Source organism: Equus asinus, chromosome 13 (genome assembly GCF_041296235.1).
Source record: "Equus asinus isolate D_3611 breed Donkey chromosome 13, EquAss-T2T_v2, whole genome shotgun sequence".
In the NCBI taxonomy this organism is placed as follows: Eukaryota; Metazoa; Chordata; class Mammalia; order Perissodactyla; family Equidae; genus Equus; species Equus asinus.
In genome coordinates this window covers 60,200,256-60,227,333 of record NC_091802.1, presented here as the reverse complement: position 1 = coordinate 60,227,333, position 27,078 = coordinate 60,200,256, and the positions used below count along the sequence as shown (strand labels likewise).

Genomic DNA, 27,078 nt, shown 5'->3' with positions numbered 1-27,078 from the left:
CTTGCTGCCGCTTCCACACCTCCTAGCTCCTACTCAGACAGAAACCAATTACGATTCTGAAGCCTCCCACAGAGAGGTGGCGGCCTAAAGTTGATGAGGCGCATCTCCCTCAGCTCCTTGCCTGTCACTGGGGCAACTTGCGGCGCAGGAACAAAGGAAGATGAGAGGGTCCCCAGGAGCCTGACAGAGAGCAGCAATCTGGGGTTTTTCCACACACAGCAAATCCTCACACGATGAACTGGTGAATCACAGGGCTTAGTTTTACTTTCAACACCTCTGAATTTAAAGAGTTTCAAGGTGCCCAGGATAAAATTCAAAACAGGTACATGGGTATCAAGATTGGAAAAGACCTGAAGGGAAAAGGGGAGAGGAACCCGCAGAAAGGGCTCACTAATCGATGCTAAATTCCCAGAGCCAAGCCTCGTCAGCTTCTACCCAGAAACAAAGCATGTTCTGATGGCACAAAGGGAGAATAAACGTGCCTCTGGGCTTGCTCTTCACCTGAACACTTTTTCTTATTCTTCCCTCTGTTCAACAACACCCCACAAACACTGAAGGCCTCTCTCCACAAACAGAGAGAGGAGCATATGCTGGGAGACAAGTGCCAGCGACACGGGGCTGACCCCATGCAGCCAGGCCTCCTCTGTGCGGGACACCTAAGGGCTGCCCTTCAAGTGACAACAGTGTAGGCCACTGATGGGTAAAAAGCCCCAAAGTGAAGATCAGAGTTCACTATATATAGTGATACCCAAATATGGCTATTTTCATCATCTGACTACACTTCTTGTTAAGTATCAGGTTGACACAGAAATAACTCACATGCAGTAAATGTCACCCTTTTGGGGCACAGTTCTGAGTTCTGACAAGTGCTTATGGTCTTGTAATACCACAACTGAGACAGAGAACAGCTTCCCCCAAAATTGTTATGTGCCCCTCTATAGTCAGCCCTGCCCCCGCCCTGGGCCCAGCACCCAATCGTCTGTTTTCTGTCCCATAATTTTGTTCTGCTTTTTCCAGGATATTATATAAACGGATGGCACAGTATGTGGCCTTTTGAGTCCAGCTTCTTTCACTGAGCGTAGCGCACTTGAGATTAATTGGTGTTGTGTGTATTTCAGTTTACTTACACAAATTTTGTTTCGTGACTAGTATTTCATTATATGGTTCTATCTTAGTTTATTCACCAGAAGAAGGATATTTGGGTTGTTTCTTGTTTTTGGTGATCACGAATAAAGCCACTGTAAAGATTTATACACAGGTTTTTTTAATGAACCTAAGGCTTCATTTCTCCTGGGAGAATATCTAGGAAGAGATTTGCTGAGTTGTACAGTAGTAAGTGTGTTTAATTTTCTAAGAAACAGCCAAATGTTTTCAGCGTCTGTAATATTTTGTCTTTGCACTAGCAAAGTATGGGAGTTTCAGCTGCTCTCCACCCTCTGTCAGCACTTGGAATTGATGAACTTAAACACTAGCCATTCTAGTTTTACCACCATACCAACGTGTGGTGGTATCTCATTGTGGAAATTCTCACTTTCCTAACGGCTGACTGCCTTAACGTTACACATCTTTCCATGTGTGTGTTTGCCATCTGTACATCTTTTTGGGGAAGTGTCTGTGCAAATCTTCTGCCCATTGTTTTTAATTGGGTTGTGTGTTTCCTTATTATGGACTTTTGAGAGCTCTTTACGTATGCTGGATACAAGATTTTTTATCAGGTATGTGTTTTACAATTTTTTTTTCAGTCTGTGGCTTGCGTTTTCATGTTCTTAACAGTGTCATTTAAACAGCAGTTATCAATTTTGATGGAGTCCAATTTAACATTTTTTCTTGTATGGCTTGCGCTTTTCGTGTCTCATTAAAGAAACCACTGCCGAGCCCAAGGTCGGAAGGATTTTCCTGTAGAAGCTTCATGGCTCAGGTCACACACTTAGGGTTGTGATTCACTTTGAGTTGGTTATTGTACAAGGTGTGAAGGATGGGCTGAGGGTTTTTTTGGGGGGCAAATGGATGTCCAATTGCTGCAGCACCTCTTGTTGAGAAGACCATCTTTTCTCCACTGAACCGTCTCTGCACCTTTGTTGAGAATCAATTGTACGAACAAATGGGGATCCATTTGTGGACTCTATCCTGTTCATTGATCTATGTGTCTCTCCTCTTGCCAATTCCACACATCTTGATTACTTTAACTTTATATTGAGTCTTGAAATCAGACAGTGCAAGGCCTCCAGCTTTGTTCTATTTCAAAAGTGTTTTGGTTATTTTAGTTTCTTTGCTTTTTCCTATAAACTTTAGAATGGGCTTGTCAATTAAAAAAAAAAACCTATTGGGATTTTGATTGAGATTGCGTTGGTCCACACACATCAGCTGAGGGAGAACTGGCACTGTGGCGTTGCTGAGTTCTCACCCCAGGAAGATGGCCTTCACTGATTTAGGTCTCTGATTCCTTCCCTTGGCATGTGCATTTTTCAGCATTTGGATCTTGCACTTTTTTTTTTTTTTTTAAGATTTATAGCTAAGTATTTCATGTTTTTTTTAGTGCTACTGTAAATGATACTGTTTAATTTCAATTTCCAATTTTTCATATAAAATACAATTGATTTTTGTAATACTGACCCTGTATCCTGCAATCTCACTAAAGTCACTTATTCTAGTAGCATTTTGCAGTTATTTGGGATTTCCTACAAACACAATAATGTTGCCTGTGAATGGAGGGTTTTATTTCGTCCTTTCCATTGGCATGCTTTTATCTCCTTCTCTTGCCACACTGCACTGTCTAGGGCCTCCGTAGGAGGGTGAACAGCAGTGGTGAAATCAGATGTCCTTGCTTCATTCCTGACTCTGGAGAAAAACGTTCAGTCTTCTACCAACGAGAAGGACGTCAACTCTAGGGTTTTGTAGGTGCCCCGTGAAAGGGTTAGGAAGTCTCCTTCTCTTCCTAGTTGCTGAGAGTTTCTATCATGAACACCTGTTGAATTCTGTCAAATCCTTTTTCTGCAGCTATTGAGATGATCCTGGGGCTTTTCTTTGGTCTGTTGATACACTCAATTACATGATTAATTAAAAAATGTTGAATCAACTTTGCATTCTTGGGATAGAATCCACTAGGTCACCAGTGTATAATCCATTTTATATATTGCTGCGTTTGAGTTGTTGATGTTATGTTGAGGATTTCGGGTCCATGCTCATGAAGGATGGTGGTCTGTAGTTTCTTTATTCTTGTAATGTCTTTGGTTGGTTTTGGTATCAGAATAATGCTGCCTTCACACAATGACTTGGGAAGTATTCACTCCTCTTTTATTTTCCATAACATTGTGCATAACCGGTATCATTTCTTCCTTAAAGGTTTGGTAGAATTTGCCAGTGAAATGTTTGGGGTCTGGAGCTGTCTTTTCTTTGTTGGAAGGTTTCTAACTACAGACTCATTTCCTCTCACGGACACAGGACTACCCAGGTTCTCTATTTCATAGCGAGTGAGTTTTGGTAGTTTGTCTTTCAAGGAATTTATCTATTTCATCTAAGTAGCTGAGCTTATGGGTACAGGAGTGATGTCAGGGTGTATTTCTGGACTCTCATTCTAGTCCATTCACCTACAAGTCTCTCCTTATGTGAGCACTACTCTGTCTCGATTAGCGTAACTATGCAGTAAGGTTTGAAATAGGAAAGTGTTGAGTCGCTGTGTTTTGTCTTTTACAACATTTATTTTCTTTTTACTTTTTTTTTTGAGGAAGATTAGCCCTGAGCTAACTACTGCCAATCCTCCTCTTTTTGTTGAGGAAGACTGGCCCTGAGCTATGATCCATGTCCATCTTCCTCTACTTTATACGTGGGACGCCTACCACAGCATGGCTTTTGCCAAGTGGTACCATGTCTGTACCCAGGATCTGAACCGGCGAACCCCGGGCCGCCAAGAAGCAGAACGTGGGCACTTAACTGCTGTGCCACTGGGCTGGTCCCTACAACATTTTTTTTCTTTTGTGCTATTCTGGGTCCCTCGCATTTCCATCTGAATTTTAGTCTCAGCTTGTCAATTTCTGCAAAAAACTCAGCTGGGATTTTCACAGGGATTGTGCTGAATCGTAGCTCTCTTTGGGGAGTACTGCCATGTTAATATTAAATCTGATCACGAACATGTGATTCCTTCCCATTTATCTAGGTCTTCTTTAATATCTTTCAACACTGTTTTGTTTAAAGAATGTTTGTTTTAAAGAAAGAACACAGCTGATTCACTCAACGATCTCAGTCCCTGATTGTTTACAATTCAGCAATGATTTATAAGATAAAGGAGGGCCGCCGCCACGGCCGGCACGTCAGGCAGAGTGGGAGGAAGTGGCTCCCAGGTGCCCAGCAGGTGTGCACGCAGTCCGCCTGGCGTGGCTCAGCAGGAGCAGGTTAGAGAACGCTGGGGAAATCTCCCGTTCCACCTAACCACGTACTCCAGGCAGCTTTCGTCCAAACCCAAATGCTCGTGCCATCGGGGATCCCTGGGGGCAGTCCACCTGTCTGTCTGATTTCCTCCTGACCTTTCCAGGAAAGGACTGGAAGCATCCACTTTAGAGATTGGAGATAGTATGGCACTGGCTGGATGTAGTGTATCAGCATCCAGACCAAGCAAAAATCTCAGGCTGTCTGTCTGGATGTTTAGGTGCAAGAATGTCACATACAGCATCATTTATCATGGGAAAAAGCAGAAAAAGTCATTTTTGTGGAAAAATATATGATGATATGAGAAAATGTTCAATGTTCGTAATAATATAAATGAAAAAAGCAGGATACAAAGCTATATAGGTAGAATAATCTCAAAGGTGGGGAGAAAACTGTGTGTGTGTGAGTGAGTGTGTATGCTATGGGTGATTTCAATTTTATTTTGTATTATTTTATTTTATGAGTCTTTAAAAAATAGCTTAGTGCACTTTAAAGAATAGTTTCATAGATGTGCAGATTTCATAAAGTGCAGAGCACATTCACACACTCTTCTAAGTGTGAGTCAGGGCACAACAAGACCCATGCTCTTTGTTCAATGTAAATCGTCGCTTAGCTTTAAGGGTCGTGTGCAAAGAAACTGATATGCACTCTGCATGTGATATCTTAAGATGATCAGGTGGACTCAAAGCTCTTTTTGTAATTAAACATCATATTTTAATCTGTTCTAAATCACAAAACTAATAGTTGTTCTTTCTAAAAAATTCAAACAACCCAGAAGTACGCAGCGTAAAAAGGACAGTCCCTGTCCCCAATTTCAATCCCACCTTCTAGAAGTTAACTGTAGTATTTGAATAGCTTGACGCGTAACCTCCTGGCCTTCTTCCGAGGCTTATTCAGATCTATAGAACCACAGCATTTGTGAAAGCATTTTGGAACGTTTGATGATTTGCCCTCTGTATCAAGGATATCAACCAAATCCTCACAGAGACAGAACTTGCCAGCTTTAATGGCTGTGCAGAATTCTACTGCACGGAAGCATCATTTTTAATTCAGTCTCCTCCTCATTAATATTCTTTTTTTCTGTTGTCAACTTTTTGCTACTGCAAATAACATAATGAGCATGTTTGGCCATATATTACTACATATGCAAGTACAGTGGCGGTTTTAGGACCTACTTCTCAGAGTAGGATTGTTGGCTTCCAGGGCATACCCATTTGTAATTTTGATAGCTACTGCTGAATTGTGCTACACCAGGCTTGTATTGTACCTCCCACCAAGAGCATCTCCTCACACCCTGGTAAGCCAATCTCTGGATAAAATCAATCTCTGAAATCTGCCAAACTGAGAGTGGAAAAAAAAATCGTATTACTTTTGTAATCAGAATAAATTTCAATATATCTTTTTTTTAAAGCACATGACAGACCATTTTTAATATTCTTTCTAAAGTAGATGTGAGGTCTGCAACCAACACAGGGAAGAGAGAAGGTTGTTTCATCAATCAAAGGAGGACCACATCCAGAAGATAGTTCTTTTCAGTCATGCAGACTTGTAAGACATCCGACTGAACTGATAAAAAAGCTAGCAAACACTGCCATCATAATCCCGTTTTTAGGTACTCAATTTTACTAACCATTAGTTGCACGTGACTGTAAAACTGGGTATAATTTTGTTACCTGGTAAATATCTTAATTTTTTATACTTACCTTTGAAGCAGTTCAGGGTTTGGGGTTCTTCTGTCCTTTTTGAGGTATAATCCTACCCTTGGGCCATTTTTACTTTACACGTGAAGTAGGCTAATTAAAAAAGTTCCTAATGCACTTTATTGCACAAACAAGCCATTAGATGACTAATTAAATTAATAAAAAAAACCCTTGTGACTATCACCTGGAAAAGGTAGGAGAAAATTTTAAAATAACAATGAGATAAAACATGTCCTCCTTCTCTTCTCAAGTTTAGAAAAGGTCTCTAATTAACGTAAAAGGAAAATCACTTCAAGTCCTTCAACCACCCAACATATTAGTTGCTGTCAGGAACTGCAGACAAAGAAGATCATAACAGAGCTCATTGTCAGTCGTAACCTAGAGCTCGCCATTTAAAGCTGCCACCGAAGGACAGTTTGTTTTCACAAACGTGGCGGGGTCTGAGGAAACCATTGTTCACTCATTTGATATTTCCTAACTGTTCCCGTGGGCTAAGGGGTGGGAGGACACCCTCCCTGGGCCCTTCCTTCCCTAATCTCACTGCAGTGTCCACATCTTGGACCCACACCGATGTATCAGGCCAGACCACTGGCTGACAGCCTGTCTTCTGCACATTGGCAACACACAGGACCCTCCCTGGCGGGAATTCCCAGACATAATCCGGGTATACAAACAGAAGAACACAAAGGCAGATGGATTTGCTGCTAGTGCTGAAAAGAGGGAGGTGCAGCATTAGCCACCGAGCAGATCTGCCTTTGCATCTGCACGTGAGTAAAACCGAGATAGATGGAGAGGCCCCTGACGAAACCCCGACGCTCGCCTGACACGCCGTGTGCCTTGGGAACTTCCTCCTGCAAGCAGCTGACATGCCCCCAGAGAGGCTCGCTCACTTTAACAGCGGTCTAGGCACAGCGTGCTGAGGGCCGGAAGGCCAATCCTTGGGGGGAAATCGAGTTCATTTTTAAGTTTAAGAGCAATGCCACTTCTCCCTCTCACCATATGTGGATGACTGAGAACAGGCATTTTTCAAAGACTTCAAGAAAAGCTGCTCATTACCACAGCAAGAAATTACCATAATTTAGAGCCACTGCCATTTCAGCAAGAGGGAAGGCCAGGCCATCTAGAGTTCTAAATTGCTTGACTTCACTTGCCTTAAGCAGGAGACTGTATCAAGGTAAGCGCACTTCTGTTAATATTAAACTAAACCCCATTTAACTTTTAAGCAGCCTGTACCATAGTTCTACAGGACGGCTCACTACCCACAGCACCAGTGTCCACCTGTCTCCTGGTACAAACTCCAGGGCTCGCTCCTCTTTTCTCCCTCAGTGTGCGGGTGGACAGCGCACCGACAGCCCCCTGAAGGTAAGCAGGAGCTTGTCTGGGACAGTAAGGTTTGCTGACCATAACTTAACCCACAGGCCTCAACGATCTCGGTGGTGGTGGTGGGGTGTTTCTTCAAGACTTTTTTTCCTGACTATAAAGGTACTTCATGCTTAATGCAGCAATTGTAGGAAAGATAGAAACATATAAGAAAAAACAAATTCAGCGCCACCACTGTCATCGGAGATCCCACCACTAGAATTAGTTTCCATCCAGTCCCTTTCTGACTCCCAGACGTGCGTGTGCCCGGCACTGACATCTATGCCTGTTCTGCAGCCAGTTCGTGGCCTGCTTTTTTTCCTTTTAAAAAACCTTATCCTGAGCATTTCCTTAAGATATAAATTTCAAAGCTCAATTTTTTAATCACTCCAATACTATCATATCAAATATTTCATGATTTTTTAGCCACTCTCCCTCTGTGGACTTTTAAGTGGGTCCTAGTTTCTGCTGTTATCAGTAATACACAGATCACCCATGACACTGATTATTTCCTTGCTAATGTCTTAGCAAACAAATTACTGGGTCACAGGGAATGGCTGTTCAAGGCGTCTGATGCTGATGGCCAGACTGCTTTCTGGAAAAGTTGGGTCCAGTTAAAAAACGGAAGAGAGATCTCCTCTCCCTTTTCAGCAAAGGGGTTCAATAAATTAGAAGCTGACGACCTGCCTCAGGCACTGACAACCGTTATTTTATGTTTTTATTGACTATGGGGAAGCAGAAGAAAGCTATGATGAAGAGCCCAACACTCTTCATGAACATTCCAGGACGCCTAGCTTGATAAACAACTAAGAATAAGCTGCAATTGGCAATTTTCAATGATCTATACAAAGGGAAGAGGAAGAAGGTTTTCTGAGAATGTGCTTCAGACTAGGAAAATCTAAAAATGACCCTGGGGTGTTCCTGCAGAAAGACGGGCAGGAGAGGCTCTGCTCGACAAAGCGGCACGGTCCCAACTTGTCACCCTGAACGTGTGCACGAATCTGCCGCGACAGGACACGCTTCACGTCCTGAATTAAACCTGAAAGGCAGTCTCCTGGAATAAGCCAGAATGCTTTAGAATTAGCCCCAGAGGATGGGTCTCTGAAACAGTCATCTGGCTTAGTCCAACCGTCCCCAGGGTGCGAGGCCGCCCACGTGAGGCCCAGGGACAGGAAGGAGCTAGGAGGCCTGGAGTGACCTTGCCAAGTAAGACAAAGTGATACATTGTACACTGGCAAGCTCAGAAAAGGCAGGCTTTTTTTTTTTTTTTGAGAAGACAAGAAAGTGAATGAAGTCTGCTTCTTCTGCTGTTTTATTTGAACTGTTAACACCAGCTACCAGGACATCAATTTGATGCCATCCTTCAACAGTCGCAAATGCAGCGGGACAGAAGCCCCGAGGGTCAGCCCAGGCTGCCAGCACAGCAGGTCCCTACAGAGCCCTGGTCTCCTGCCTCAGGCCACAGCTTCGCAAGTGGCCTGCATGGCCCCGCCTGGGTTGGTGGGAGCCACAGTGAGCAGCCAGCTGAGGCTCACAGTGCACAAACCCAGTGGGGTTCAGAGCATCAGCCTGGAGCAGGGGGGTACAGAGAGCCTGGGCCCGAGGCCGGGGTTCCAGGGGAAGTAAGTAGGGAGCCAGAGGGTGAGGCTCTGGAGGACCCTGAGTATTTGCTCAAGACAGGAGGAGCAGGCACTTGGCCAGGGCTTCTGGCTCTAAACCCCGGAGCTAATGACACACAGCTACCTTCATGACAGGCTGTGCAAAGTATCGGGCGCTCCAGTCACAGAATCCCGTCTGCATCGTGGCCGAGATGAAACTTTTGTGTCCAGCAGCATCATCTGGATCGTCGGTGGTCTTCCGGGCATTTGGAAAGGAGGAGGGGAGAAAAGAACAGAAACAACAGTGAGTCTTCTCATTCCCCACATTCTTTGTACATTTGAAATAGTTCATAACTGGGGACAAGGGCACAGTGGCTGGCAGTGGTCTGGCTTCTAGGGAAACATTTCTGGGTTCCCCTTACTTCTGCATCCTGGTAACCAAGGGATGCTGAATGTCTGGACAGGGCTCCAGGGAACCCACAGTAGGAAGGGCTATCCAAGTCTGCGTCCAGGGAACTGCGTCCCCCTGGGGCCAGCTAAGGTGGCTTGGGCTGCAGAGTCCCTGTCACTACCCTGAGCTGGCTGCACAGGTCCTTTGATGCCGGGTCAGTAATCCCCACAAGGCCTGTGCAGCCTAGTCCCGGGGCTGCTGCCCCAACAAGGCCAGCCACACAGGTACCCGGAGGAGGGCAGGGACTCCTGGTGACTCTGCACCTGCCCTGTGCGAGGTGACTCCTGGACAGAGGGTGCAGCAGAACGTAGGCCAACTGGGATTTCTAAGTATTAAAACTCAAAATACTTGACCCTATTTTTTAGGGCGATGCATCAGTTTTATTCCTGTTGCAGGACCAATGGTGGCTGGGGCTGTTAGAGTAGGAGCTCACCTCACTGCACACAGCCGGGCACAAGAAGTCCCTGCAGTGCGTGTTGGTGGTGGGAGTAAAGGCATCTTTCAGAGAGGAGTCCCCATCATCCGGGAAGGCCTGCTGGTGGGAAGTCCCACAGGTGGGACGCAGCGGTAGGCTCTCACCCCCTGCTTGGTGGAGACTGTGGGCTGCCTGCTGCCACTGAGCTGCTCTGCCGGACCAGGACTCTGGGGATGGCTGCCCCATCTCAGGGTCCGGCCAGGAGGCTGACCCTCGCACTGGGAGCTTGTGGCCATTTTTTCTCCAAGCTGTTGAGGCAGGGAGAGAGCGCGCCTTGAAAGCCAGGGAGGGTGAGGGGCCGGGTGGCATGGGTGGAAGCCTTTTCATCACCAACATGCGCTTCCTGCTACAAAGGCCCCCTGCAGCCTGCTGTGGACTTCTTGTTAGAATTGCTGCCTCCTGTGAGCTGAGACACTGGCTGCCCCGTGGCACCCACGGCAGCCCGACGCCCTTGGTGCATCCTGAACAAGCTCTCCAGACCGTGCGTCCTTGGCCCAGAGAGCAGCCAACAGTCTGGACGAGGCAGCGCACGCCCAGCTTCCGCGCTCACCCTACTGCGCATCCTCGCGGCTGGAAATGAAGGCACCAATGGCCCCTCTCCTGAAATTTATTCTTCAACTTAGTTAAGGGCAGAGACCGCACCTACTGAGGTGGCGTAATTGAATGTTTACGGAAAAAGCAAAGAATCCATTCAGAACAAACACTGCTGTGGAGCAGCTGCCGTGCCAAGTGGAGGCAGAATGCTATTTACCCAAGAAGAGAAGGAGCAAATGAGCTCCATGTGCTTATTTGGTTACGTGGAAGCTGCCAAGAATGGTGAACTGAGAACAAGAGGCTGCAGGAGTAAGAGGAACGGCCCCCTGATGTTCGCAAAGATTCGACTGTCAAACGGGGGTCAAGCCCGGAGCCACCGCCTGGGGATGAGGGGAGGATGGCACCCACATCCTGCACAAGGTGCGAGGCAATGCCAATGACCTAATTCCGAGGTCTCGGCTCACGTCTGAGGAGCAGAGCTCTTGGCATCTAAATTCATCAGAATTAGTATTTAAAAATCACCCAACAGTCCAGTGTCTGTACCTGGTCCGGGCCTTTGTCAAACATCTTCCGTGTCCGGGGGAACTGGTGGGAGTGGGGTGTGTACTGCACGCCTGTGGGGCCGGTGGGGCCTGGCCGGCCTGGAGGCAGGTCTCGGCTGACCGGCTGCTTGGCCACGTCGTTGGTCAGGCTGGAGCTGCTCGTGCTGGACGTTGGCGGGGAGCCTCTGTGTCCGGGAAGAAGAAATACTGCCTTGTACCCAGAGCCCATTACTTTGAAACCAAACACTAAGCCAGTGGTCCTGGCTCTGCCCACCCCCTGGACACTGGCAAGGGCCAGGCCATCAGTGCAGAAGGTCCTCCAAACACCACCTGCTGATGCAGAATTAACGACCCCTTCTAGCTCCTGCCTGTGGGTTCCAAGAATGGTCTTCCACTGAAAACTAACGCAGCGAGGTAAGCTAGGTCAGGACTAAGTGACCCAGCCGGGTACAAGGAGGGGCTCAGCGCACACGTCTGCACTCCTTGAATTCAGCGCAGCCTCGCCACTTCCTGAGGTGGATGCTGATATAAGAGGAACGTTCTGCCTCCACCCCGCTGTTACTGACGGGGAGGGTACAGACCCTCTCATAAAATTCTGGGGGCTATAGAAGTCAGGCTCAGTTCTACTTCTGCCGTTAGAGTGTGTGCAGACGAAGGCAGCAAAGAACTCTAGGAAGGAGCTCAGATTAGACAGATGAAGGGGTGTGTGTGAGAGACACAGAGAAGATGCTCACCAGAGAGGGAGAGAGAAGCAGAGGGGGAGGAGAGGAGCGGGGGCAGGGAGAGGGAAAAGAAGACGAAAAGTGGGGACGAGAGAGCGAGCAAGCACAGAGCTGGCAGAGAACGGGACAGGGAGTATCCGAGGGAACCTCACCACAGACCTCGGAGGACAGGCTGCACACAGGTGAGACCCAGGCCACTTACCCGGCCTGGTGGATGTGGATGCCCTTGTTGGTGGGGCTGGCGGGCGCCGACTGAGTGAGACAGGACGTGGTGAGGATGCGCTGAGGCCGGGCGTTCACTGTGGCCTGGAAGAGCAAAGACAAGCGATGTCGGAGGGTCAGCTGGTGGGGACCTCTGAGGCTACAGGACAGAAGCACAGGGTGGTGCTTGTTTCGTGGGGCTTCAAAATTGCAGCAAAGGCCTTTTGGCGGAGGAAATCTCACATACCAACGCAAGATCCCAGCTGAAATTTCCCCCAGACATCACCCTGCAGATAAAATGATATTCTTTTGCCTTTTAGCAATTATTCACCTGGTCCAGTGAGGCTCTGGGGATGGCCCTGCCTAAAAGGCCCTCACAAAACTATGCTAGGGTGAACCGTGAGTCAGGATCCGGGAAGTTGGGGAGAAAGTTGTCCACGGGGCTCCTCCCTCAGGACAACGAACAACACTTCCACCCTCAACCGCCACCTTCCTTCTCCCGAGAGCAGACCCTCCCTGGCAAATCCTCGGCCTTCCTCCTCCCTTGCCCAGCGGGCTAAGCTCCCGCACTGGCGGGAGAGCATCGCTCCAGCCTCTGCATTTGTTTTTCTACCTCAGGGCAGGCTCAGAGCAGTTTCCCCGGATGCAGCACTTTGTGGATGGAGACAAGAGTGGGTTCTGTAAACTTCCTTCCACAAACATTTGCAGGGTTTGACATTTCACCACAGAAAAAGGATGTGCACCAGTTGAAACTGGCATTCAGGAGGGAAGTGGTTTTGTTTTGCTTTTTTAAATAGGATTTACGTAGATTTGGAAATGTCTGCTGGATGTCTGCTTGGAGTAGTAAGAGCTGAGAAGCAAACCGGGGTGCATGCTGCTCGTCTGCGGGCAAGCCCACACTGGCCAAGTGCTTCCGTGGACGTTTTGCTCTGAGCCCACAGGGCAGCTGGGCGGGCCTGCCGGCTCTGGGTCCCTGAGGTGAGGGGGCTCAGAAAGGGCCTGACGCTGGGAGGGGAGCTCCTCTGAGTGAAGACACAGGACAGGTGGCTGGCTAGGGTGGCTACCAAGTGCTCCCTGAGGGCAGCTGGTGCCAGTCTTGGTTCAAAGCTTGGGGTGCTGCCCAGCGAGAAAGATGAGCCCCGCCCTTCGTGGGGTGGCATTCCAGTGGAACCCTGGACTGGCTCCTTAGAGGGACCCTCACGTTTTTTGATTGTTCACTCAGCAGAGAGGGATGCTGTACTGATGTTTGGTCAACAGACAGACAATTACAGGAAACAAGGCAACTACAAAACTCTTCATTCATACAATATCAATGCTTCCCAGATAACCCTTCCGTTTAAATAAAAATAGCAAGAAAACTGAACCATAATCAGCCTTTAAAAAATACTTTTATTTTTTGAGTTACAGAAGTCATATTGTTTGTGAACATGTTTTTGCTTTGGTATCTAAATTATTTGGCCCACCCTACACACACATACACACACACACATACGCACACACCTCACAAAACCTGAGAGCCGAATGATCCCTTAATAACTCTCAAAAGAGAAAACAAAGTTAAGCTAAGAAACTATAAACTTAGTATGCGCCTCCTCAAAATTTCTAGAAAAACAGTGGGAGGTGATGAGGAAGACGGGAAACTTTTGGGGTTGAAATGAAGACTTCAGCAGAATCCACAAATCCTTCAAATGTCCATGAAGCACAGAGGTTCAGCCGGTGCCTGAGCAGAGCGGTGACTCAGCCTCAGGAGCCCGAGCGTCCCACGCCCTGAGACCCTCCGGGCTCACTTGTCCTTCTGTGCGCCCCCCGCCCCCTGCCCTTCCAGGAGCTGCAGTGTGAAAAGTGAGTGGCAGCCAGAGGGTGACTAACTCTGCTCGGCTCACTCTTCTGCGGGTGGGAAGTGACGCAGCCCCGGCTCGACGTGACCTCAAGGGCGAAGAGCCCCACCTCACTGCGACCCAGGCCGACAGCTGCTGGCACACAGCTCTAACGTCCCACCACTTCTGGAAGAGCTGAGGGGCCCGCCCCGGCGTAGGAGATTTCCATGACTGCAGCTTGCACGTTGGTGACCACAGGGTTTCAGGCCTACAGGAAGCTTTCTCTAGCCTAACAATTCCTATTGATTCAATAAACTGTTACTCAGCGTTGATTAGGTGTCAGTGTGTGGCTGCACCAGAGAAGGTGAGCAGGAGGTGACTCAGGGAGGCAGCTCAGCAGACCTGCTGGTTGCAGCCTTGGCGAGGGTGGTGAGCCGGGCCGCCGGCGAGGCTTCGGGAGGTTCCTCTCCGCACTGGTCCCAGTCGCCGTTTTAAACAGCGAGCATGCCACCAGGAAAGGTTGGCAAACACTAGTGTGCTAGCTGCATGTGGGCTGTGGGCTTCAGGCTGAGGTACAGGTCAACTTTGCAGAGGGCGGCAAACAGCATTCTGTCCAGGTCAGACGTATTCTCTTAGAAACGGCTCGCGGGGACTCAAGCACGCACAGACATCAGCCCCGCCACGGCCCCCTGCCCCCCGCGCAGTTCATGGGATGTCTCTGTAACAGGCGCCGGGGCTGTATTTAGACCCCCTTTTTCTAGCTCCCTGTGAGCTTTCTTTACTCTTTGGTCCTTCAACAGAATACGTCTCCTCACAAGGACACAGGAAAGTCTGATTCAATGCGGAGAAAAATTCCAGAAAGAAACGTGGGTGACTGGGCAGTGGATCTCCCAACTGGGTCTGGATCTAGTCAGAGTGTAGGACACTGACATAGGCTTCTGGTTCTTTGGGGAAATGGGGTATTTTAGAAATGTCCCTGGTAACTGAATATCATGGATCTAGATTCATGTGGGAGAAGATGATGCCCTAAAGGATTATCCAGAGGTACCTTGGGCTGAGCGTGATGCAGAGCCCACTGGTTGCCTGATCACTGAGAACAGACACCTGTAAAAGCACACGATTCTATTTATCTAGTGAGCAATCTTTCTGTAAACTACATTCCCTGGATAAGTGACCTTTCCCTTTGGACTCTAGGTGCTAGGTAGCACCCAGTGAAAACAACAACGGTGGCTATGATGAACTGCCTGCTGGTTACTAAGGGCCTGGGAAAGTCTCACTCTGGGGGCACAGGGCGCCGTCAAACCTCGGCCCCAGGGAAGAGAACCTGGTATTGGGGAGGCCCCCCGACCCTTTCCAGGACCCGCACACCGCAGAGAGGCTCCACTTTCACAGAGAACAGTGAGGATGGGGAAGAAGACGATGACACTGGTACTTTAGTTTTGCCGTCCTGCAGAGTCCCCGCGCAGGCTGCACACAGTGACCAGGGCTTTGCGGGGTTACTGCATTTACTCCTCACCACGGCCCTCGGAGGCAGGGCCCACAGTGATCCCAGCTTTGAAGACGAGGAAACAGAAGCTGGGGGATGTGAAGTAACCAGCTCAAGGCTAGTGGAGCTAGAACGGGACGCCCGGCCGAAGCTGTGCTGTCCCCATCAGGCTGGACTGTGCCACCGTGCAGGGAGCCATGGGCGTAGAGAGCCATTCTATCACGTCGTGGCCACGAATCCCTGCACGGGACGCTTGCCAGAGCCCACAGCAGAGTGTCCGTGAGAACAGATTCACAGTGGCCACCCCAGAGTCACCGAGCCCAAACCCCTGGGGGCCCAGCTCTCCTGAGGCTGCCTGTGCTGGCCTGGCAGGGCCTGCAGGCTGTGATGCTCAGGCAGGGGCAGTGTCTAATTCTGTAAACTAAGCTAGTCAAAGTGACGACACCTGTCACCTCTGGGTCTGCAGTGAGCGTAGGAGGTCCAAACTCTAAACACAGATGTCTCTAACTGTCAGTGTTCACTAGGATTGCTGTGATTCCTGTTCCCAGGGACGGGCTCTGTTCCCACGACCCCGGGTGTCCCTCCTCCTGGTAGAGGCTGCAGGGAGCCAGGAGGCATGGAAGAGGCTGGCGGACAGCATTTCCATGCCTGGGCTACCTCCAAATCAAGGCGGCAGGGGACAGTAGCTGAGGGCCTCCTGGTGCTGGAGGGAGCAGCTCACGACCCCCTCTTCCCCAGGGATGAGGTGCTGAGCTGGAGAGCCAGATGTCTGCAAAGAGCAAATGGGAGTTTCTAGAAAGAAGAATGAGAGCGACAAAGAACCCTCTGACTCCATGGAGTAAAGGCCATTTTGACTCGATTAAAAAGAAATCAGAGTATTCATATGCACACAGACTGAGTCTGCCGCGAGAGCAGCGCAGGGGCGCCTGGAAAGAGAATTTCAGCCGTTCCAGGCGCAGCACTCCTCTGGCTCAGAGGCTAATTGCAAACTTGCTGACTTAAATCCTTACGATTCAGTAGGCTTAAGGGAATGCAGATCAGGGGTGAACAGAACTGGCTCTCTGGATTCGAACTGAAGCTGTTAAATAGGAGGAGAAAATTCCTGCATGACAATATGATTTTAAAAGAAACATAGTGATAAGTAACTAATGTGAAAGTGTGAAGCTAGGTTTTAATTACAGCAAGTTATTATTATTTTTTGTGTGAGGAAGATTGGCTCCTGGGCTAACATCCGTTGCCAATCTTCCTCTTTTTGCCTGAGGAAGATTAGCCCTGAGTTAACATCTGTGCCAATCTTCCTCTATTTTGTATGTGAGACGCCACCACAGCATGGCTTGCTGAATGGTATGTAGGTCTGTGCCTGGGATCCAAACCTGCAAACCTCAGGCTGTTGAAGTGGAGTGTGCGAACTTAACCACTATGTCACCGGGCCAGCCCCTACACACTTCTTTTTACTTCTATGTAGTTAGAAATTTTCCATAATAAAAACTACAAGCAAAATGCAAACCCCAAGCCCATGGAAAGAGATATAAACACTTGAAATGAGGCCACGGCTCTTGAGCTGTGTGGGCTCTTTCATACATAGCTGGTAGAAACTTCTATATTTGAATACAGAATTCTATGGGGCATTCCATAGTGATAAGGCTGTTTTGACTAGGATGAACAAAAATTTGGCTTCAGAGTTAAATATCTAAAATAGGTTCATTTCTCTGTAAATTGAAATGTAATCCCCTCTTAGTTACTAGAGCAGAAAGTAAGACATTTCCTCAAATTAAATTGAAGAAAGGGTTTTCTTAATGTTTATGCTTCCAAATCCTTCAGTAGCAATGTTTGCTCTCAAAAATATATACACACATATGTATACACACACAGACACATGGACACATAGGCAAGGTCTCTTGGGAGCACAGACTCCAGAGGAGGCCCACTCTGATCTCCATCCCTCTGGCACAGGTGTGCTGGTGGGCATGGCAGCATGTGCACTGGGATGTGTGTGTCACTCCAGATCAGCCAGCAGGCAGAAAGCCACACGCCACTTTTACAGGGTTTCTAGGGCTCGGTTAGAGAGAGTTTTACTAAAGGCACAAACGGCTGTTCAGGTTCCTGTAAGCTGCTCGTGCAGCTCTGCAGGATACGAGACATCACACGTAAGATGTTTATTTCTCTTAAAAGTCGGGGGAGGCGCATTTCGGCTCACAGCTACACACTTTACACATAATCCAAAAGGACATGGAGACATGGTTTCTGTGCTTCACATGCTAGAGAGATTCCTAATAGGAATGTGTTTAACAGCCTGAGGTCAGGTCTGCTGTGATGAACCTATAGCTGTGAAAGTTCAACATGAGCCACACTGAGATTATATTTTTAAATAATTCAGGTTGATTTTTAGTAGAGGTAAATAAATAAAGCTACTGGAAAATAAACTTACATAGGATGAATACTGGCTTATCGTGACCAAAATAACCAAGAAGCTAAATAAACTGCGGGAAGTGATCCGACCATCTCAACAGCACTGGCCGAGGCCAGGAGGCCGTCTTGGGTGTGGCTCAAGACCCTCCGCATCTCTGTCGCCTTCCTTTCCATCTCTATCTCCGGCCCCAGCTACTGAACTTCCTCCCTCCCTTGGTCACAGACCATAATAAGTTGTAACAAACGTATGTTTTTAAAAAGTTTTATTTTTGAATTGATCTTATCCTTAGTTGAAAAAGCAGATGACATCGCTCAGGTGCCGTTGTAGCTAGTCCACAGTGGGATGGTGACGGCAGGGGCTGTGGGGTTCACGCAGGGCAGGGGAGGTCAGTGCAGAATTAAACAACCCAGATAGTTCCGAGTTGGCCAATGATAACGTCTAACATTTTAGCATTAGGCTGGTAGTTCTAACGGGCAGGAAGTGGACTAAAATACCCATGGACCTACGAGTCTCTGCTTCAGAGAGAGCCGCACAGGTGACCACAGCTCTTGAGGTTGAAACCCACAATGCGCTTCTGCGTTATTCTTACTGCTTCTTTAAAGAGGAAGAGGAGATGGACCACCAGGCAGCTTACAGCTGGCACATGACGAGGCCGCTGCTGCCTGTGACACCACCAGGACCTGAAGCAGCAGCAACGGCAGACGACGAGAGATGCCATCAGCCAGAAAAAGACTCAACTAGACCAGTGAAAAATACCTTAAGTGAAGGAAGCGAACACCACACATACATGACACCAAAAGGAGACGAGAAGCTGCAGGAGTTTACAGCTGAGTGGGAGGCCAGCACCAGTGAGGCAACAGCACACGAGAGGGCCTGATGACCAGCGTGGAAAAAACAGACTAGGAATGAAACATCCAGATTCCTGGGCCCTAGTAAATCTTCTTACAAGTTATGTGACCTGAGGCAAGTGGTCACCTAGGGACAACCTCTCAGTGGTGATCAGCCTATGTGAGGATGGAGACAACAGGAAAACTGTAACATGTGATGTTTCCCTGTGCTCTTCCTGAAACTTGTCTGTAAGCTTGAAATTTTAACAAAAAGTTACAAAAATTTAAAAAAATGCTATAATAAATGGTTTTTAGTTCCACTCATAAAAGATCAACTGCCATGTAACTGTCTTATATCCATAAACAATGGGAAAACCAGAAAAAAATGTATGAAACAGCTGTTTTCAGACATTGACTACTGGGTACTGCAGCCTGTGATCTCTGAGAGGAGGGGATAAACGATGGCTCAGCTCACGGCCTGCAGGCAGTTGGCAGGCGGTTCCCGGCAGTCTCAGGCTACTGCATGGGGCAGTGGACCCAGAGAGAGCCCAGCAGTCTAGTGAGCAGAGAAGACAGATGGGAGCTCCATGGAAGCTGAGGTGCCTGGAACTGGCAGGTCAGAGTGCAGAGGGGAGAGGGCTTCTGAGGTCTGCAGGGGAGGCCCCTTGTCTTTGAGTTCTTTCTGCTAGTGGGTGGGATGAAAACCCACGAGGTTGCAGAAAGAACCGTTGGAAGGTCCATAATTCCCAGAGCTCACCAAAAGGACTAGGAGGCTTTACAGTCCCCAAAGAAGAAAGGACTAAAGTCAACGAACTAAGCTTCCATCTTGAGAAACTAGAATCAGAAGAGCAAATTAAACCCAAAGTAAGCAGAATAAAAGAAGTAATGAAGATAAAAACAGGTACCAATAAAATGGAAAATGAAAACCAACAGAGAAATACTAACGAAACCAAAAGCTGGTTTTTTGAAAAATTTCCTTTAGCCAGAATGGTCATGACAAAGAGACGTCACAAATTACCAGTATCAGGAATGAATGAGGGGCTACCACTACAGATCCTACAGACTTTGAAAGGATCATGAGAAATAATGACAATCCTACTTCACCTCCTGGTGGCCTGATGCGGGTGAGTGGAAGCAGTAATGCATGCCCCAGCTGAAGCTACATGTAAACAGAGTTCAGAGTGTGTTGTAAATCTCCGGATTCGAAACAGTTGTTGAAAGTTTCTAAACCATGACATAGACCTGCAAGCACCTGGAATTTCCCCGCTTGAATATTCAGAACCAAAAACCAAGAACTTGAGAGCTTCACTGAGAACATCTTGTCACACATACCTTGTAGGCGATGCTGTTGAGAACTTTCATAGCCAAATCGGAAACATCTGGATAGGGATCTGCAGCCAGATGCAGTAACACTCTCCAAATTTGAGTGTAAACACTATTGAAAGAAACTCCTAGGAAAGAGAAAAGGGAGATGTTTCAGTAACAAAGAGTTTCCACTGCATGCCTGGGCAGCTTCTGAGGTAGCTGCCTTTTCTGAAAACCTAAAGATGCTATCAGGAATAGATGCTTCAAAGTGCTGGGGTTGTGGGAAGCTTCTGTTTTGTTATTCTGGCAAGGGGCCCAGAGATTCAGGAATCCCAGCTGGTAAACGGGTTTGATTCCATCATTTCATCTTCTGAGTCTGGATCTTTTTAGAAGGAAAGATGAGTTAGAAAAGGGCAGGATTTCCTTGAAGGCCTTGACTGACTGGACAGTACTCCCTAGCTCCCAGAGTAGCATTAGATTTAACATCCCGATTTCTAGGAGCCGTCATGGCCCACTTGAGCAGTGCACCTTGGGTGAGAGTCCCCATCTGCACCTTGCTCTGCATTCAGGGTGTGCTCTGGGCTCCGTGACTTACCAAGTCTTTGGACTATACACCACATGCTGCACTATCCTGAGTTCCAAGGAAACCACAAAGGGTGTGCGTGATGTGACCTGAACCCTCCAGGATCTCCTAAGGCATCCGTATTTCCTCAGTGTGTGCTCTACGCAAGATCCTGTCTGTGTGCCTGGATGCCAAGGCAGATGAGACGGGATGTAAACACATGACAGGTAAATCGTGGACATGAAGGAAAGGAAAAGAGTGTTTACTGAGGGTCTTACCCAGTGAAGGCTGCTCAGTTTCATTTAATCCCTGCCAGCTGAGCCACAGGCATTACCCCTGGCATTACAGACGTATACAGCAAGGCCCAGCATCCAAAGGATGAAGGATTTGAACGCACACCTGTCTCACCTTCAAGCCAATGCCAGTTCCATGACACTGCGCTGCCTTGGGCAGCTACGATAAAGAGGATAAAGGGAGAGAGTGATTCCTTCTGTTGGGAGGGTAAGGAGCCAGGAAGCTCTTACAGAGACGCATGGAGGTGGGCTGTGAAGGGGAAGCAGGACTTTTCTCTTGGCCAAGACCTTCCTGGAGGGAAGGTCAGCAGAGCAAACAACCAACTGACATGGAGGTGATGGAGACACACAGAGCATTTGGAGAAGCAGCTGACCAAAACCTGGACACGCATATCAGAGATGACGATGGGGTGGTGAGTGCTCAGAAACCAAGTGGGGAGGAGCAGCAGGCAGTGGGGCTGAGCAGCACCCGGGGCGCGGGGACAGTGCAGGCTGAGGCAAGGGTCCAGATCTCTGGGAGGAGGCGGACATGGAACTTGTGGCTCCACCGTGTTGGGTCTGGATAGGCAAAGGAGAAAAGGAAATCCTGGAAAAGGAAGCAGTCCGAGCAAAGGCTGGTTGCAGGATGGGGGAGCTGAGCTGGACGAGCAGACTAGAGGCTGACACGGCACCCTCACTCCTTCCTGGGGTGAATCTGGGGGCCAGGAAGCAGAGGTGGTGCTGCTCCCAAGAAGTGCGTGGTCGAATGGGGACACAGCCACATGTAACTGCATCCTTTATTTTGGGGGAAGCTGGACAATTTGTTTATTGAAAAGTAAGTGCTTGTTCAACAAAGAGCATTTCAGGTAAGCCATGATTCCATATCATTTAATTGGTCAACACCTAGTGAAGTTCCCTCTAGTGTTTATGAAGGAATTTAAACATCAGAAGTGGAATCAGAGGACGAAGTGTTTCTTGGTGAACACAATGGGTTTCATACAATACATTCAAATTAAAAAAAAGATAACAGAGGAAGTTGAGAATAAAAGCGTCGAGCATGTGTTTACGTAGATGCACATGGATATATCTTAGCTCACCGCACCCTACAGCCCCTAATCCGTAAAGAAAGGCACACCGCTTCGCCTCAGCTCGCATGGGGACAGTGTGTATTTACGCTGCCCAGTGGCTGCCTACTCCAGCACCCTCTGCCGTCTGCAGAGGGATGGAGGCTAAGAAAGCCTCGTCCTCCCAGCCTGTGTGGGCACGGCCGCTCTCCTGAGGTGACCACAATGGAAAAAACACATTCCAGTGAGCGCTTATAGAGATCCCAGGGTATGGGCTGCACCAGCTCAGCGTGGTTCTGAGAAGAGATGCTCATGGCTGCCAACCTCTGGATGATTATACAGAAACACAGCTGCCGTGCAGGGCAGATCGCTGAGAGGCTGGGGCCAGAAAAGGCATTTGTCTCACCACGGCAGGGTGAGGGGCGTCCTACCCAGAGGAAACGCTCCTTCAGGGCAACACCCTCCTCACGTGTTCACTTGCAGTGTGTGCATTCAGCAGCCAGTTCTGAGAGCCTGCTGTGTGAGGACAGCAGCTGACATAGGCCCCGTGGCCCACAGGAACCAGGAGTGGGGCGTGGGGGGTTCAATACAAATCTGGACCTGCGACAGGTGACATCCGTCAGGCAAACGCACTCTCGCTCGGAGGCGACCACGCGTTCTGGGGAAGGGTTCACAGGAAAACGCATGGTTTCCTTCCCATGGGCCTCCCGCACTCTTTAATTTAGGAACAGAGCAAGAACCTTCCAACTCGCACATTCCATGGTGCTGGGACACCGGTCCAGATTGACGACCAAAGTCTAAGGAAAGTTTGGTAAAATCAGTCCAGAATTTCTGTGAGAAGACTTCCTAAAATGGACTCTTCCCTCCAGGCAGACGGCCTGCCCGCAGCGCCCGCCGACTCTTCCCTCCAGGCAGACGGCCTGCCCGCAGGACTGAGCCGTCTGCTGCGCCAGGCCACCAGCTGCTGCTGCTTTGCCTTCCTCCAGAGGAGGCACAACTGGGAGGCTCCGAGCGCTCAGACGGCCCTGGGTGCAGGGCACACGAGGAGACACGCTCTCTTGGACACAGCTGGCTCAGGAGGGAGCCAACCCATGAGCGGAGGAAGGCGGTCTCCCTTCGTCACAAACGTGCACGGGAGTTCTTATGAAGGCTCCTCAAACTCATCACAGCCACTGTGCGAAATTCTTTCCCTTCCATTGTTTTCGGGCTCAGAGTGATGCATGGGCAGCTTCCCGAAGCGAAGCATGGCTGCGTGTGACAGGGAGCTGTGAAGGGAGAGTGGTGCCCAGGGCTAATACACCGGGTGGACTGTAGACAGGGGACCCTGGTTACCCCACACGGGAGTGCGCAGGAGGAGACCTCTGCGCCAGGGCAGGGAGGGGCGGCACAAGTGCGCTCACAATGGGCTTGTCAGCACTTGCTGTCAGCAGCGGTCTACAGCAGATTCCCAGCAGCGAGGGCCTGAATCCCAGGGCCCTTGGTGACCGTGAGGAAAGGGCGCAGGGCAGTGTCCTTCCCAGCGGTGTGACCTCAGGCCATGGAGTGGGGGTAGCGGACGCAGACTCGGGGGGGAGGTGGCACAGGGCTGTGGGCACATAGACCACTGCCGATAGAGGCCTGGTGTGGCTGCGCACAGAGGAAGGTGGCACTTGACAGCCGCCACTGTCCTTGACTTCACAACATTTTAATTATTACTGTTGCTGACTTCCTTGCAGATTTCTCCTTTGACATAATACTGTTTGTGATTCAACAGGGAATTTAAACTCTAATTTTTGTTGGTGCCTTTGGCCACAGTGAACAGTATAACTATTTACTGGTAAAACATGAAACCGGGCCACAGTATTGCTGCCTTTATTTCACTTCTTTTCTCAGTTCGGCCGCCCAGGGCCGGCCCCTGGGGGACAGGGAGCCCAGGAGGCTTCTGGGCTGGAATGCTCAGAGAGGGCCCTGTGTCTAGCACTCGCTGAACTCCGCAGAAGTGCTGAGAACCTATTTTCGTGTCTAGACTACCATAATAAAAGATCATAACTAATGGTTTTAGGAGTTATTTTTCAGAGCAATGGCCACAACTTTCTAAATAGTATAAGATGTAGGAAAATTTGCTCAGAGCTTTGTGGCCAACTCCGGATTCCAGGAGTCCCTCGGGCTGGCAGAGCAGCTCAGAGAAAGAGGCCTGCAGTCCCGCTGGAGGCAGGGGCTGCCCCCTTACCTGGGCCTCAGGGGTCACCTACTCTGACACTCTGTTGGGCAACGTGGGGCCCCTCTCCGGGAGTCAGTTCCCCGGCCTGGAGCTTCTGCATCTGTCCTCTTTGTGATGCTCCTCCTGTTGCTGGGGGCCCTGAGGTGACTCCTGTCTGCTCAGGGGCTGCGCCCACGACTCAGTTTCTTTAGGAGGAGCACCCTTCCTTCCTCCACCTGCCTGCTGGAGGTGTGGGCCCAGCCTGGCGCAGAGAGGACCCAAGGACAGAGCGCCGCCTGGACCGAGGCAGCCGACATGTCTGCCATCATCCTTTTGGCGACGTTCTTCAGTGTCCCTATGAGACACACTTAATGACGGCCTTTAATCAAGGGTTTTGGCTATAAAAACATCATTAATCTTGTGGCATCGGAAAACAATGCTGTTCATTTTCTCACCACCCCTTTCCGACAAGAAGAAATCAAACTAATGGGTTGTAAAGCCTTCCCTCAGAACGTGCGTGGTTCCTCTGGCAACAGCCCCACTTCTCCTTCTTGTTGACTGAGCTCCTCTGCTGTTCGAGAGGAAACCAGCACCCCTCGATGTCCCGAGCTCATGACTGTGGGGTCTCCAGAGCTGCACGGGGGGCTTGCGAAGGATCCTTCCCTTAGGACTCCTTGGTGCTGAGGGGAGAAAGGGAAAGGAGGGAGGTGCTCCTTCCTGGCCAGTCCCGCTAACATGGATGGAACAGCGACACATGGCCACAGTCCGTGCAAGGCTCCCAGAGGCCTGGGTGAGGGCCAGAGATGACCACAGGGGCCCCAGGGTGGGAAGACAGCTCTGTTCTGCTGGGCCTCCAGGAATCTGGGCAGTGCCTGTGTTGCCCAGCTCCAGTCTCTCTGCTCCAATCTCTTCTCTGAGGGGTGTCGTCCTGACCCCCAGATTCTGAGTGAAGCGGAGGAGCTGGCACTTGAACCCAGCTTCATGCCAAATCCAGGTTTAGGTGTCAAGAGCATGCAGCCCAAGGTGAAGGGCAGGGCTCCGGGCCAGGTGCCCACTTTGAATCCTGGTCCTTCCCCTCCATAGCATCAGCTCCATCTTGGATTCATCACTATGGTAACAAATTTTAAATGGTATAAACTGCCAGCGAATCTAGCAGAGACACGAAAACCAGTGCCACCTTGGCCAGGCCTCTGATCTACATCTTACAAGTGCCTTGGGGACGAGAAGGTTTGCGCAGGGAAGTGCATTCACCTGTCCCCATGCTCCTCTTATGCCAAGTTCCCAGAACAGATATTAAGTCCCATCTGGCTCCCTTGGCACAGCTGTGACGAGACTCTGACCAAGAAGCAGAGTGACATGATTGGGGAAGATGGGATGCGCAGGCTGCCACCGACCCTTGAGGGGCTAGTGCCCAGCTGGAGCCAGGGCCAGGATGAGAAGTGCAATGTGACCTGGTAGAGGAGGGCGGGTCATTGGGCATCAGGTTGGACCCCTGACATCTGGCACAAGCATCAGGCCCTCTCTTCACCACCGCTTCCTCCCACCTCTGGGCGTCAGGAATGCAGTGAGGCTCCGAGAGGAAGGAGAGGTGGGAGGGAGATGGATGGGCTAAGGGAGGCTGCCTGCCGCACATGAGCAAGAAATGGCAGCTTTACCAACACCTGGTAATGAAGATGGCAACTTCAGGCCTGGATGCAGCCAGGTCACGTGTGTAACGTGAACACATCCTGATGGGTCAGGAAAGGCCTCCCTGTGAGACTGCAGAATGTGGATGGCAGAGAGGAGCAGGAAATTACTGCTGGTTTACAGAGGTGGGTGCAGAATGGGGTATAAAGGCAGAGAGATTGTCCAGGCCATACTCAGGGGCCAGCAGCAAGTCTGGGGGCGGCTGTCGGGCTCAGTAGGAGGGGCTCGTGATAAAGGCCGGGGGCTGTTTGCAGAAAGAAGGCCTTGAGTGTCGGGTCAGGAGAGAGCAAGATCTGAGAAGCCCTGACACGTGGTATGATGAGACTGGGGTGAGGGGCCCGGAAATGGAAAGAACCGATTGGAGGATCCACGAGGATGTCAGGCCAGACAGCTGAGTGAGAAGCAAGTGGGATGGAGACATCAAAGCAGCTTCCAGAATGTGAGGTGATATGGAGACCTGAGTTCCAACGTAGATTTACAAACATGGGGCCAGGCATGGTTTAGGCACATGGGATCCACGCATGATCAAAGGAAGCCAGGCCCCTTCCCACAGGCTTCATCTGGTGGGGGGCAGCAGACACACGATTAAGCACAGGGTACAGCGGGTGGGACCAGGGGAGAGCTCTGGAGACACGGCTGGGGAAGGCCCAGAGCAAGGCGTTTTGGAGTGGGGCTGGTTTTAGGGGAAAAGATGGGATTAAATGGACGTTCTAGGTTCCCATGGTTTTGAAAACTTCTTTCCAAATATTCAGTGAAAGAGGCCAAAGAGATTGCTGTTCTTTGGTTGAAATCAAAGAAAAAAATTGGCTTTAAACAGGCAAATGCTGCAAGTAATGGGATTCTGTGGAGGTTATGAATTTTAAACACTTCTGTAAGCGCTGTGGCTTCCAGGTGGATGTGAGCGCTGCCTTATTGAATATGAATGAGCCAACTGTGGAGTGCAGCTACTTCATCTTCTTAACGCTCCTTCCAACTCCAGCTCATTTTGAAACTTTTCTACTCAAGTTTTCAAAGATTTGAATAATATGCAGATAAAACTCAGTTTTCTTCAGAAAAAGAAAGTTCAGGAGTCAGCTTTCAGTGACGAGGCTCTCAACTTTCTGGAAAAAGACGAGGAAGGGCCGAAGTGGGAGGACTGAGCCGTGCGGAACACTCACGGAGACAAAAAATCCTGTTGCTTCTCCAGCTGCTGTGCTCTCCAACCTCAAGTGGCTGCAAATGAAAGATTGATTCTTCATCCCTTACGTTGCCAAGACTGGCTTCCCCAGCCCAGTAGCAAGGACAAAAGTGGCATTTAGCCATCAGAGACCAGAGCTGTGTTCCGGGCAGGAGGCAGGCCGAATGGCCCAGCTGGCCAAGGTGCGCTCTCCCGCCTTGGGCACGTCCAGGGGCACCTCAGACAGGCAGCACCAAACACCGGACTCAGCCAGTTAAACAATGGAAAGCCCAGGGTGTGAAGCTTCCAT

The 27,078-nt window shown here is 49.4% G+C and overlaps 1 protein-coding gene across 7 annotated transcripts in view; it reads right to left on the bottom strand.

Moving 5' to 3' along the window:
- RPTOR (regulatory associated protein of MTOR complex 1) overlaps positions 1 to 27,078 on the bottom strand; it is a 397,196-nt gene that overhangs the window by 33,380 nt on the left and 336,738 nt on the right. For all 7 annotated transcript variants that reach the window (XM_044746113.2, XM_044746114.2, XM_070483827.1 and 4 more), the window contains 4 exons: positions 19,877 to 19,995; positions 12,006 to 12,109; positions 11,083 to 11,266; positions 9,225 to 9,335 (listed from right to left, as the gene is read on the bottom strand). In XM_044746113.2, coding sequence (XP_044602048.2) covers positions 9,225 to 9,335; positions 11,083 to 11,266; positions 12,006 to 12,109; positions 19,877 to 19,995 — 518 coding nt within the window. The remainder of the gene's footprint in view (positions 1 to 9,224; positions 9,336 to 11,082; positions 11,267 to 12,005; positions 12,110 to 19,876; positions 19,996 to 27,078) is intronic.